The sequence below is a fragment of the Gymnogyps californianus genome, chromosome 6 (genome assembly GCF_018139145.2).
Source record: "Gymnogyps californianus isolate 813 chromosome 6, ASM1813914v2, whole genome shotgun sequence".
Taxonomy (NCBI): Eukaryota; Metazoa; Chordata; class Aves; order Accipitriformes; family Cathartidae; genus Gymnogyps; species Gymnogyps californianus.
In genome coordinates, this window is record NC_059476.1 from 27,969,042 (window position 1) to 27,984,115 (window position 15,074).

General features: G+C 39.3%; 1 protein-coding gene across 1 annotated transcript in view; it reads left to right on the forward strand.

Moving 5' to 3' along the window:
• Positions 1 to 15,074, forward strand: part of ZMIZ1 (zinc finger MIZ-type containing 1) — a 309,751-nt gene that overhangs the window by 156,394 nt on the left and 138,283 nt on the right. The window contains exon 4 of the mRNA XM_050898815.1: positions 7,383 to 7,496. Within this exon, the coding sequence (XP_050754772.1) occupies positions 7,383 to 7,496 (114 nt within the window). The remainder of the gene's footprint in view (positions 1 to 7,382; positions 7,497 to 15,074) is intronic.

The window sequence follows — 15,074 nt, forward strand, 5'->3', positions numbered from 1 at the left end:
ATCAAATTTAGGTCTAGTGGGAACATACTTGTGTGCTGAGTAATACACAGAGACCAGCCTTGTCTCCCCTTGGTTATGCTGTGTCAAGGGTGTCTGACCAGGAATCCTGTTTACATTCTTTAGATAGGTGATTACTTTTCGTTTGGGAGCTGAACGCCCTTTGCCCAACATGCAGGACTACAGTAATTCTGCTCCTGGGTTGTTTCAGTTGAAGGGCACGTAATCTCTTTCTGTTCTTTCTGTCCCTTCCCATTCCAGGTCCCTTTCTTTCCTACTCCCCTCTTTGCACCCCTTCAGTACAACAGTGCATTTTCATTACGTGTGATTTGCAGGCATGTCTGGATGAATATTAAGATAGACAAAAAAAAGTCTGAATTGCCTGGCAGAATCTGCCAAAGCACCTGGACACCAAATCGTGTCTCTCAAGGGTCAGAGTGGGTATGCACCAGAATTAGAAAAGTCATGTAAGCATGGAAAAGAGTGGGGTCAGCTTCTTCCTCCACCATTACCAATTGGTTTACTTCCAAAGGAACTATGGTTTCTGCATTAATAGTTTTCAGCACCCTTATTTTTATAGATAAAGTTCAATAACTGCTGTATGTTTTGTTTTGCCTTTAAATTCCTAGATTTTACATCCATATGAGAATTTTAACTTCCATTGTTGTGGAGAAAGGCTTGAAAACCTGCATGCCAGCAGCTGAAAATAGCAAGCAGATCATGTGAACTTCAGAGTTGTATACATGCATTTCAAATGTCATGAGCTTTACGCAAAATTTATGGCATGCTGAATATCTGGCTCATCATTTGGAAAAGATGGGTTTGGTACTGGGTTTTATATCACTTGAAATTCTGGACCTGTTGCAAGGTTTTGCAGAACTCACAGATGAACCTGTTGTCTAAACTAGGAATAACTTGGCTGAAGTCTGAGGATTAACCCCAAAGTAAATATGTACAATATCAGAACACTAAAACTCATTATTTCCTTTTGGCACCTCTCTTTGTATGCATTGTATTTTATGGAGAATAATGAGGAATATTAATACAAAAAATATTTCTCAAGGTTGAAATAATCAAAAGTACCATTATTTTAAAAAGGGCGGGGGGAGTGGGTGTTGTGAGGCAGGAGGTGTATTTATACTCTGAACTTAACTTTGTCTTCCTCTTACATTGATGGTATAGCTCCACCTTCGGGAGAAGTTTCGTGATGCGTTTAATCCAAAGTGTGGGCTGCTGAGAGCGGAGTCCTGGTACCTTCCCAGCCCTACCTTTTGTTTGCTGCCACCTTCTTTGAGTCAGGTCTAATGATTGTGTGGTCCCATGGGGAATCTCACTGTAAGTGATGACTGAAAATCCGTATTTGGGAGGTTAGTTCACAGTCAGAACAGCAAGCATGGTCTGATGCACTGAAAGTGGTGGAAGTATGCGGCTTGGGGGAGAAGCTCTCGGGGGCAGCCTGCCATGAGACTAAGCATGTCAAGAAAATGTATCCTTAGTTTTAGGTCAACTGCAGTCTACTATGGGCATGAAAAGATGACATGCTGTAACCCGTGACCATTCACATGAGCTTCTGAGTGGCCTGCTGCTGAAGCGGCACTGCTGCTATCTCCCCTGCTAGTGCTAAGGTTCAAGGAGCTGCACTGCATGCCATTTTGAAGAGCCAATGCAGCTGAAATTATTAGTATAGGATGAGGCTAGTTCACCATGCAGCCGTGTGTCCTCTCGTGCTGCGCAGGAGAGCAGGCAGGAGAAGACAGAGCCGTGGGAGGCAGGAGCCTTTGAGGGCTGGCAGCCACCAGTGCTTGCGTTAGCTGGCAGTGCTTGTGGAACAGCAGCCATAGCTTTCTGTCCTGCAGGAGAGCAGCTGCCTCCTGGATTTAATTTCCCCAATGGTGTACCAGAAGTTTTGCCAAGCGTGCAGCCTTGCCACATAGTGTGTAGGAACGGGTTAATTTCAGAGTGAAGAAAAGGCTACCTACCATCTAGCTGTGTTTTCTTTTTCGATGCAGTCAAAAGCTCCCTGTGTTGCTAGTGTATTCTGTCGCTAATGTAAAATTCCCAGACTCGTTGATTAGTGAAGCTAGACAGTAGACAGGGTCCAAGTGGCTAACCATGTGAGAAATTCAGTGACTGTAGGCTACCGTTAATTAACCTAGAATCTAGCAACATGGCATAGTGTCTGTGTGATAAGTTATATTATCTTCAGCAGCTCAATTAAATCAAGGAGTGAGACACAGAGCAGACATAACTCAGCAAAATAAACAGACAACTTGAGTCAGCCTTCATAATTTGGTGCGACATCACGTAAATAAATGCAATAACTTGTTTAGCATAGTTAAGCGGTTTGCTGCTCAGAAACTTATTTGCATGACATCTCATTTTGAATAGGTTAAGTCGTGGCAAATTAGGTCTGTGCCTTCAGTCTGATGTATCCCGCAGAAAAGAGAGAAAAAAAATCCTCTACCAGAGATATGCCATTTGTAAATTGAAATTCTACATTTGTTTTCTGTAGCAACAAACTGGAACATATAGATTCCATGTTTAAATGATTCACTTTCCATACCATTGCTGTCATGTTATCATTTCTTGATGCGTGTGTGAGATAACGTTAACCCTCTGTAATTGCTCTTAATTTTGACTGTTATTCTTCCATTACTTACTAGACTGTTCTGTCTAAGATACACAAGTGTACATCTGGGTTGCAGTCTTCTATATTTAGAGGAGATAAGGCTGTTTTCCTTGCCATATTTTAATGTGGATAATTGGTTTCTGTCTCTAAAATCATATTGAGTCTTTGGTTGCAGGAAGTGGTTTGCACCCACTTTGGTGTGGGTGTGTAGACTGAAAGTAGTCGATTGTGCTTTAGTATCCTTTCAAAAAAATAAGATCTTTATTACATATGCCTATTTCACTCATAGGGGTCTGAATTCATATGTGGGATGAAGCTTCTACTTTTCGGCCCATTGCAGAGTTTTATTGCATATCAAGACTTTTTGATCATTGTCTAATTGGAAGGGAGTAACAATTTCAAGAAGTGGCTGCATTTTGAAATGTTTGCACCAAAAATTGCCACATATCAGCTGTTGTGTGTAACTCCCCATGTGAATGTTGTTCCCCCCGCTCTGGGCGACTACACAGCAGCAAACCATGGAACAGGCACACAGTTGCTATGAAAGCTAATGAACTTGGGTCCTGGTGTACCTGCATCCTCTGCCCATATGTCCACTCTAATTTGCAAAGATGGTCTGTTCTTTATGTGAATAAAATGTTTAAGCCAGAGGTGGTCACGAGCAGCAGGTAGATGTTCCTGTCTTCCTTGGAATCCAGCCCAAATGTCAGCCCAGTCCTCAGAAAGGGGCTTTGCTGGTACAATTAACGCTTGTTGGACATAGTAAAGTGGAGAGCGAAGTCCTTTGCTATTTTCTCCATCCCCCTACACCAGACTGTTAACTGAAGTGCTACAAAGAACACAAGATTCCTTCCAAGACCAAAAATAAATCACTCGGAGAGACTGTCTCTTCAAAGCACCACCTGGTGATCCCTGCAATAATGATACACTCACATGCATCAAGTATTTCTGTGATTTCTGTTCCATTCAGGCTAAGGAAACATTAGGTTTTTGGAGTTAGAAATGATTACACTGAAAATTTTCTTAGGTTTTGAAATAATAGAAGTTGTCATGTTTCACTAATAGCCTTCTAAAAAGCAGATGATACTGAAAGCAATCTGGTAAATAACCGGTTCATTCAGTTCATTGGCTTTGTTCATCTCTGCTTCATATTTTATTCATACAAATCCTCCCCACTTGTTGAAAACACCGTGGCTTGCAAGCATGGTGGTGGTAGGTGGCCCTTCACTTGTAGCTTTGAAGATATACCAAGGTGTGTCATAGTCAGATCTGGTTGATTGTCACTTTTTTCTAAACCATCTACTAATGAGGTGATTTCCACCCCCCCTCCCCTTGTTTACATGAAGCACAGTTTCAGACTAGACTCTTCAGGCACACGCCTTGCTTCTGTCAAAATGCTGCCAATAATTTCAGTTGAAGAGGATGGAGTCATGAATGGGAAACGCTTCACAACAAAGCTGATGGATGGATCTGGCATAAGCTTTGTTTTGTACTTCTGTTCTTGGATCGAGAGCTAAGAAAATCTCTTTAATTTCTTGTTCGGTGAATATAGTAGATGTAATATTCTTCTCAAGCAGGCTTTTTGTTGTGAGGATGTGAATGACATTGGGGCTTTTTGCCCCGAGTACAGTGTTTAAGCTGTCAATAAATAAAAAATCACAGTAGGCATTTGGAATGTCTTCTTGCGTAACTGAGGGAAGGAATTGCACCTGCCTTCGTGCTTTGGTTCATGCTGGATCTTCTCTTTGTTTTCCACAAAAGTAACCTTACCCTCTGTAATCTGAAAAAGAAAAATCAGAGGAGAACCTTAATTTAAAAATATTAAGGAAGTCAGAAAGCTGTGAGAAGTATGTCCCAGACAGAACTGCATGTGACATTGCAGGAAGTGTCCCCACAGGACCAGCTTTTCTCTCGTCCCAGGAACTACTCAAATCCACTCCACAGAGACGGAAACCACTGGTATTCTGACAACTTTTTCTTATTTGTTTGGGGCTTTTTAGCCTGTAATGGAACTAATAGAATTGCTTATCTTGCCCAACGAGTTTCTGAACTAGTTTCAGTTGCGTAGTTACATTTAAGAAGTCAGGATTTCAGCATCCCCTCTGTATTTGAGAAGTGGGTTATGATAGCGTGCCTCAGTGCTCAGTCCCGATGCAGTGAAATAACTTGGTGGAGAGTTACAGAACAAACAATTAAATCAAGTCGTTGAGGTCACCCCTGCTTTGACACAGGCAAGTAGAAGGAGCCTTTTCTTCCACAGGGAAGTGCAAATTTAATATAAGTTGGACCTTTAGTCTAGGAGAGGGATACTGCTTTTCAGTGGTGTCGTGGTAAGTAGAAATTGGCATTATGTGGTGCTAAACTGAAAATTAAGCGTATGGTTAAGGTCCTGCTCCGCTTTTTATTTGTTAGCCTAAACCTATAAAAATTGTTCTGATTCAAGTAAAGTGTCTATTTCTCAATGGGGAAATGTCATTGTAAGCATTAGTGGAAGATGTCATGTGTGTAGCTGGCAAAGGGCAACACTGGTGAAAATAAATAGTATCTAGCTCTTATTTAGGGCTTTTCATCAGTGAATCTCAATTCATTTCACAAAGAGGGAAGGATTATGAAAGACTATTTCAAGTACAGAATTGAGTAGCTTTCAGTGAATTTTTCCTGATGTTGTTTCTGTGTGGAAGGGGTTTTTGGTTCTGGGTTTTTTTTCCGTACCGAGATCTGTGACCTGTGTCCTACCAGTGCAGTGTGTGTTCAGCGTGGTGCTATTTGTTCACCAGCTGATGCGCCTTTCTTGCCTTCTGGAAATTGTATGTTTGATAGTAGCAGAGCTTACATGTGCTGTTGTAGAGGGGTTTGAACCAACTTCTTTTTCCCCTGCAGGTGAAAGTGGCGTGCAGAAGGAGCAGTATACACTGAGAGATTTGGTGTCAGGCAATCAGTTCTCTGGAGTATTAAATGAAGCCTTCAAAAAGGCATCCTTTTCCCTTTTACTTACAAGATTCATAACCCAAACTGCTCTCTGTTCATGGGACGTTTCTTTACAAGAAGTCTTAAAATATGGCTTCTTACATTTATTTACTTGGATTCTTCTCTTTAATTTGTATAAGCAATAGTTTGACTCCTCCAACAACTAGACGATGGGCTGGCAAAGAAATGTTCTGAAATGTGGCCTAGGTAAAGCTATCAAACTGGATGGTTGTGTGAACTATAGTCTGTGTTTGTAGAGCAGAGGAAGAAAACCACATTGCACAATGCCTGTCTGCTTTTTCAAATTCTGCTATTGTTTTAAAAATCCGTGCCCCACATGTCAGTCATCTCGTGTTAAGGCGTCTAACCAAGAGCCTTCATTGAATAAGAATTACAGTATCGTGATCCAAAAGCTCACAGACTGGGAACTCCTTAAAACCTGGCATGGGAGAGATTTTTTTTCCTTCATTTGTCGTAGAGTTAATATATGCGGCTTCTCAGGCATGAGGGGACGAGGGGAAAAAAATAGGTTGTGAACATTATTGTTAATCCAGATGCTTAGAAATGAGCAGTCATGTTTTCCCAAATTATGCAACTGATTCAAAAATAATGATGTATTTTAAAAATGATGCCTTTGGGTTTTGGACCTTCCAGATAAAATGCTCATCTCATTTTCATGGTTTTCTCAGCAATCCCAAGAATTATAAAGCTACTATTTAAAAAGATACCAACAATTCCTAAATACACTCTTTTCTCCTTCTTTCTGGAGTTTTCATTGAAACATCTAGCATCACCAGAACTGGAGAATTTAGTTGCAATATTATTCATGTTAAACTGAATTCCTTCTTTCCTGTGCCCTCCCTCTACTCCTGCTAAAATGTTGGAATACTTTGGCAATGTAGCACAGTGAGGAATGACAGTGTGAATAATGGTATCAGGTAAGTTTACTAAATGCCTCTAAAAACAGCACTATAGGTTGTTCAGTACAAAGCTAGAGATGAATGTAACAGTTAAAAAAAATGCATTGCCCATGCAAATTTCAAAACAAAACCAGATTTTTCTCTCAAAATTGTGCCAGCCTCTTCAGGAGAGGTAGGATTCCACTCTGAAATTTCTACATGCTTTCTGTGCATGTGAAAACATTTTCGGTCATGGCAGTATCCCACCACACTTCTGTCAAGAAGTAATCCTCCATTTTTCATCATCCCAAAGTTGATCACCCAAATTGCTCATGATGATCCATCATGATTAACAGAAACCAAAACTCCTAGAAAGGATCAGTATAGTAAGTGTGCTTTGCTCTTTGGTTTTTTCTGAGGCTGTCATGTTTGCCTCCTGGCTGGCAGGCAAAGATTAAAATCTTGATTGTTGGAAGGCATGGCTGTGCTGGCATGTCCTGACAATGGGGCATAAGCCCAAGGCAAAGACTTTGAACATAAGATTGAAATTTCCCTCGATTTGGGCTTGGACAGTTTTGATTTCCAAGTAGAATCCATTATGATTTGCAGGTGGGAGAGGTCGTGTTATGGAGGAAGGAATTCAGAGGAGCTCTGGTATGTCAGCTACAGCTCGCCTCTAACTAGTGAGTTTGTAGCAGAAAATTAGAAAATCTGCGTAAGTATTAATAAGAACAAAGTAGGATTTTTTGTGTTCACTGTACAATTTAAGGTCTTGCTTCCAATTTATATGCTGTTCCTAGTTTCCAAACTTTGCATTGATGTGATGTAGAAAAGACTATGTCAGTCCTTGTGTATGTTATTTACCGTGTTGCTTTGTCTTCCCTTTCCAGCACTTACAGAACCCTGCAAACTTCCATAATGCAGCAACAGAGCTCCTGGACTGGTGCGGAGACCCCAGAGCCTTCCAGAGGCCATTTGAGCAGAGCCTGATGGGTTGTTTGACGGTATGTCTGCGCCCTCTGTGGCGGTGGTTCCTGTCCTCTGTTTATACCTTATGCAGTCTGTCGTGGCTAAGGGAACTTGATTTTCAGAATCTGCATTTTGTGGGGTTTTTTGTCATTTTATCTTAAACACGTGAAGCCAGATCCTAACAACTGTTTATTTGACTCCATTACTTAACAGGAAGCAAAATGCAGTAACAAGAAGTTAAATCATAGTAGAGAAAAACATTTATAGTTAGATTACTTACAAATGCACCAGTTGGGTTACTTGATATGCACATACAATATTTATTTTTATGGTTTGAAATTGCTAAGCGAGCTGTGTTCTTATGGAGTTAACGGACTTTTCAGGCATTTATTTTCCTTCGCCCATTTTTGGTGGAACTGGAGGACTACTTGTCTTCTATCCTAAGTATGCTGTAGTTGCAGCTAAACAGTGTTTCTGACATGCCTGTTCAGCTTGCTTTGTTACATATATTGACTGCAGGTCTAATCCTGACCTACTAATTCCAACAGTTTCATTGACTTCAGTGCTTTTCTTTCCATTCACTCTTTATTAAGACCACTGTAGTTCCTAAAGCAACTTCATTATAATGCATTGAAAATGTATTTTAGTGTGTACACAACAGCGTTTTTTGTTTTGAAAGTTTTATTTCCCATGCACCCAGCAGCAGGATCCAGTCCGAAATTGTTACATGGAGTCAAGACCTTAGAAGAATTAATTCTGACTGGAGTAGGAGTGTTCGAAAGCCTCACTGCAATTTGCAGAACAAGTTGATATAAATAAATAAATAGTCACAAAGGAGATAGAAATTTTAAAATTATTAATGAAGAGACCATCATTGTATTTATTGGGGGGGGGCAGAAGTGCATGGATTATTTTCATGCACTATATAGCTGATGTATATAAAACAGACACTAAGACTGAGATTTAGTTGCCAGAAATCCAAATGTTAAGGAATGGCTCCATCTTAATGTGCTCCAGTGTATAGCATCCCTCAGATTTCTATGTCAAAAAGTTAGAATAAATCCATAGATGAGAATAAATACATAAGGAGGTTCGTATCATTTGTCCAATCAGAAAAAAAATTAAAGGAAGTTAGAAATGTTAGTAGAGTCCAAAGATAAGATATTTAACGATTCTGTTTGAAGTAAAAGTTATATATAACCTCAATTGTGAGAAAATGTACATAGGACCTGATGTGACCGTAAATACATTTTATTTATACTTTTTAAAAACTTTGCTAGCATTTTCAGGTTAACATTTGGGAAAGGAGACATTCAGCTCAAGTATACTTAGGCAGCCTGTGCAGTGTTTCTCTGTAGACCTCTGCTAGAACATTGTAAATCCGACCTGCAACTTCCTTGCCGTTTAAATCTTTTCTTTCTACATGAGCAGATCTGTAGCCCTGCCCAAGTGCAGGGTCAAAATAAGGTCTGACTGCTAGTGATTCACTGTCTTCACAGAGTGTAGCGAAAGCGAAAAGGAAATGCTCCATGAAAAATAGTGAGGTAAAACACACAATGCCTAGTTATTAGAGTTTCTTGAAATGAAAATACTATCTACTGACCAGAAAGAAAGAAAAAAAATCTTTATTATCTAAGTACTGTTAAGATTTGAACAGCACGTATTGCTTTGCTTCATACTCCTCCCTGAAATCTGAACAGAGTGGCATGAAATCCCCCTTTCCCAAGCTTGTTATGGAAGAGCACTGTCTGCAGTGTAGGACTGACTGGCAGCAGCATCTTTATCACATGTTGTAATCTCATTATATTCCTAACAAGGAAAAAACACAGGAACTTAACCAATTGGCTTGTTTTGTGTCAAATACACAGGCTTTGCAGAATGCATATAAACAGCAGTGAATATGTGTTTCTTGTTCCTGATTTTAAAAATCCCTCTAAGGAAGGTATTCTTTAATTTCTCACTGTGTACATCCCTCTTCCTGCTTCCCATTAAACAGGCTTAACTACATGGTTGTACCCCCAGAGGTGGATACTTCCTGTATCTTCCTAATACGTAGCAGTACAGTGGGCAAGGTCTCCTTTTTCTTTCTTTTTTCTCCTTACAAAAATTCTGTCTGAGCTTGCTTATACATAACTTCTTTCTAAATAATATTTTCTTCTTCAAAATTCAGCAAAGGTGGATGTTGAGGCTGCTTGTCCTCTTACAGGAAAATGGGTTTATCTACCTTTATTTAACAGACATGATAGAACTTCAGTCTGTTTCCAGGGAAATTATTCATCAAGTTGCAAATAAATGAAAGGCAGCTGAAATACTGGAATATCATGAGTAAGTTTAACATTAGCTTGCTTAGTGCATGTTCTGTACTATCAGGAGCCAATTTTTCTTAATGCTGACAAAGTTTATCAGTGTTCTTCTTTGTGAGGATTATGCTAAAAGAAAAATGAAAAATCAGTATGAAAGTCTGTTCAACCACTAAAACAGGATTATTGTTTTATTTTGCCAGTCTTTAAAATGACCTTCAAAAACAAATTCCCTTAAAACTTCCATATTTTTGGATATGCTTTTTAAAGCAAGTAGTCTCTACTATCATTACAACATTTGAACTGTGTGGATTCCTAAAGGCAAGTGCATTTAATCCAGAAATTCTACAAATACTAAAAATGCTTGCTTGCTTATAAGGCTCCTCCTCTGTAGTGTACAGAAGGATTTTGTTCTTTTATGACATTCTGTTCTGTTAACTTTCTGACCAGGGAAAAAGTGGTATACTAAACTGTTCTGGAACCATCAAGGGATATGAAATCATCATATCCTACTAGCAGATAACAAGGTATATACTAATCCAAATGGAAACATACTAATATGTCATGACTGCAGAAGGGCAAGCTCTCTCAGGAAGGAGCAAACCATCCATTCATACACTGCAAAGTTTAAATGCATCAGATGTAATGACAGAGCATCAAAACAGATCTGTTGTATTATGAATAGCCAATTTAATGGTACCTCTGGTATAACATTCTTTGCATCATTTAAGTCTTATCTATAATATTTTTGCAAAAATTAACCAATTAGATTTAATCCTTTTAATAAAAAGGAAAAAAATGCTCAAAATGTTGAAATTGTGCTTTAATTTAAGAAGTGGTTCTTGGAAAGTAGTTCTGTTTGTCCTACACGCTATCTTCATGTTGGCCCTGTCAGTAATACCTGGTTCACTTTGTAACACCAGTATATTTTTATTCCTGTTGCCAGTCTGACAGACCCTGAATGGATGCAGAAGAATGGTCTTAGAAATATTCTGCTTGGGCATCAGCAGAAAAGCTTCCAGCTTCACTTACAGAATCACTGGTTTTGATAATAATACATAGAATAGGCTGTTACAGAAGGTTTTCTGTGCTTAAATTGTAATGCCAGCACTTACGGAAATCTTGATGACTTGAAAATTTCATGAGTTAGCTAGACAGCACATGTTGAACGTCAACACGTTTCTACTGTTAATTTTTCCTCGGTGATTTTATTCTCTTTGGAATAATAGATGTACACAGTATACATACTGGCTATTAGCAGTAGATAATCATTTTTATGTATCAGCAGTACTTGATATTACTGGAGTTACATTTGCTACTATGGGCTCCAGTGACATTGTATGCAGGATAATAGGAGTGGTTTTCTTATCTCAAGAACAAACTCAGTATTTGGTACAACAGCTGAAATTTTACCAGAGAGGTGTCTAATAAGGCATGTAAACAGGCTTTGTTTAGCTAGTTAAATACTTTGCATTTGTTATATAGGATCCTTTAAATGATTGCTCTTTTAGAGGTGAAATAACTTGTGTTTGTGGTAAAGAACTTAGGCTAATGCTGTCAAGGCGTATGAATAAAACTGGAATAATTCTGTGCAGTGCAAACAGTTGAAGAGAAAAGGCTTAGGGTAAACCTATGGCTTGTGCTATAAAAAGAAAATATTTTTTCATGAACTAAGCCCCAAAAGCTGTGCCCCTTCTGGCAAAAAATGTGTGTGGCTGCATGTGCATCGCTGCTATGGTCAAACAGTTCTGGCAGACACTAATTCTAGAGCTTACATTTTTGTGCTCACCCATTACAGAAAATCACCAAAGTGAGTGGGTAATATAAGTTTATAAAGAAAACGCATTCCAACAGAGAAATAAAAAGTCAAGGAGGGAGGGGTAAGCTTTGAATGTGTTTTCTTCCTTGCAAGCTACAGGCTACAGAAAGGTTCCCTTAAACAGCTTTGATGGAACTCATACAAACAAATTATCATCTTTCTCAGAGACAATAAACTCTCTTCTAACTTGCTAAGGAAAGCTAGGTGTTATTTTTCAAGAGTAGTTATTTTCAAATCAAATAGAACTGTCTGTAGGCCAGAAACTGAATTATAATTGAAATAATTGATTCTATAAATTATTGAAATTGCAATGGATACAGTGTTCTTTGGTATGTAACATTTCTTCTTGCATAGTGTTATGGGGAGCTGATTAAAATAAACTCCACTTTCCACAAACCAGACATAGCTATGTTTTTATTATGATTGAAACAGTTTCTGATTCTAGCGTTTGTAGTTTATAAAGCACTTTGGGATGAGATTATATTATGGTAAGGCTAATATTCTTGATAAATTTAAGAATATCATTCTCTAAAAACATACCGCATATGGCATTACCTTACTGTCTTCTGAAAGAAACAGCTTCAGTTACTACACAGCCGTTAAAAAAAATAACCCTAGTTTGGTTGGACAAAGTTGTCTCACTCTTTTCTGCCTTTTCTCAGATCCACTCTAGTCTCATCCCATAGGTCTGCTCTTGCCAAGCAGTTTAACATGTAAATGATCTTACAGAGGGCATTGGCTATCTTTTGTGTCGGCACTGCAGCAAAAATGGAAACAAGGAGACAGCTGAGAGCAAAATGGACAGGTTTACAGACTTGTCTTCAGCGAAGGACGATAAAGGCACTGCTTTGTTCTCTTACTGTGCTTCAGCATTACAAGGCACCAAGTTCATCGTTCTTCAGGGCTCTTCAGTGTATCCAAAAAAGAAATAAAAGGGTGAGAGAAGCACAACTGTGTGCAGTTACTCTGTTAACTGTACCTAGAGGCTTAGTCTAAGAAATTAAAATCCAGCACCACAACAGTTTTGGACAGTAGGAGGAATTTAGGTGAGCAGGGTGTGCTTACCTGAGCTGGCTCTTGGCCGAAGCACTGAATGTAACAGAGCTTCTCTAGTGAAAACTGGGGTCTCTGACCGCCATGGTTAGGACCTTGGGTCTCTTAGGAACTGTTCTACAGGTTAGGACCTGTAGTCTGTGCTACATTGACTTCACGCCTGGCTGGGTTCATTCTGTTTAATGCAGAAAAGTATGTAATCAAAAATCAACATGTGACATTCAAAAAATCAGATTTCACATAAGATTAGGATCTGAATGTGAGTAATTACAGATGGAAGAGTTGGTACAGCATATCTATACCCAGAAAATGGCAGGATGCAGCTGCCCATTAAAGCCCTAGAAATGTTGCATTTAGTCTTTGTATCCAAGACATCCAGAGCAAAAAGTTCACGTGGAAGAAATTCTGCTTCCATCGTCCTCTCCATGCATTTGTTAAGCACACAGTTTTATGTGTTTGCAGTGCATCACAGTACTCCAGGGCTGTGTACATGCTGTACCATCAGAGTACAGCCAGCAGGCACAGAACACTCTGCTTCAGAGCAGCTCATAATGCTACCAAATAACTCAGTGTTACTGGCTGTCGTATGACCTCATGGTGTCCTAAAGCCCTTATTTTAACTTATTTTCGTTAGTCAAGACATGGATTATTTTACAACTTTAAAATATTTGTTTGAGATGTGTTGCTGTCCAAATTAAAATGCTTTTGGAATTCCTTTATCGCTTTCTTCATGTGATGGCTGTATGTTTCATCCATATCATTGTTCAAAGTCTGCCAGGACTCAGGTGGCAACAGTATTGCAGTGACCCAGTGATCAGCTGGCTTAATTAAAGCAAAATCCCTGCATCTTTCCCTCTGGGAGAAAATTTCAGATGGAGGGGGTTGAATATAGTGACCTTCTCTTCTGTTTATGGTTGTTCGAGATGTGCAGGGGAGAGGAAGAGGCTGTAAAGGAGGAGATACCCTTATTCTGCATGGTTTACTTCACTGTTGCAGGAATTGTCAAGAAAAGTAGTAGATGGCAGGGATACTCGTTTATTTTATTTTGAAAATATGGTCCTTACCCACCTAATGAGGTGGGAAATATATTTTAAGAAAACTCTAGTTGGAATACAAGGGCTCTGTAGAGTCTCTTACATTTGCAGAACCTACTTAATGTCTGTTTTCAAGCATCAAAGGCAAGAAACTAGTTAATGATATATAGCTTTACTCACCTGCTTTGATTGTCTGTATTGTTGAGGCAGCCCTTTTGCAACTGCAGTGTAAGAGTCCCATCAGACCAGGACTTCAGATCACAAAGATTTCTTCCTCCTTTTCCCCCCTTTTTCTTTCCTGTTTGAGGCAGATCACTATTCATGTTGCAAAATTCCTCAGTTTGCTTCCTGTTTATCTGATCTTTGTGTGTTACTGAGGGGGAAAAATTACCATCTACATTGCAGAATTCTAATTACAAAATTTCTGCTGTAGTCTTCAAACTGCATTCAGATAATTTCAAGTATGCACAAGTGGCTGAACACAGAGCTGTCTGAACTAGCAATCAGCTGGCATTTTTAGTTTTGAGCAGCCAGCAAATTGAATTGGTAAAATTCATTCTGATGCCAGCAGGGGGGGGTGCTCTTGACTGCTGCTAGTTAAGAGATTCATTGAAAGTGCACCATAATGGGAAGGGAGTTTTGTAATAAGCAGTCATATAGCTCTCTTGATTAACAGGCCTGTTAGGTTAAGAGGTACATTGTTCCAGTACTTCGTGTTGTGATGACAAGAAGGGCAGGGAGTGGAGCTTGCCATGGTGTAGCTCCTTAGCCTTGCAAAAGGAGAAAGGAGAAGGGGGGGGAGAAGTATTGCATTTAAATTCAGCAAAGAGAAAAGAAGTTGGTAGCTGAATCTCTCTGCTTTTCATGTTATTAAAGCCTCGCTCTCATCGCTTTCCCCTCACTGTCAATGACCCTGAGAGTTCAGGCATCTGGAACTCCACAGAGCTGTGTCACAGGCAGTGAATGCAATGTCTCTGTTATGAATGCAATCTTATTCAGATTAAAGATTTCAAAGGTCTGGGGTGATCAGATTTTCTTATTGGCGGTTCATGTTACAATAATGTTTGTTTGCAAATAAGGTATATGTTCTTTTAAAGACACAGCTTGAAACAGTTGTCAGCACCGTATTTAAGTTAAAATAAAAGCTAGGTGTTGCAAGCGTATGTAGGAAATAGACTAGCTTGTATAAGGTCTAACTGTCTCAACTGTTATTGCAAAATAACGGAGAGAAATATTAAGTGTTGAACCTTGGGCTGGCCAAGCACCTTTCTCAACTGTGGTAAAGGATGATGATCTCAGTTTATGATTGGGGTATCACTGGCAACTACGTCTGTTATTTTTTTTTTAAATGCACTACTTTTCAGTGGAATTTTATGGCATGTATGCTTAGGTCAACTAAGATACATG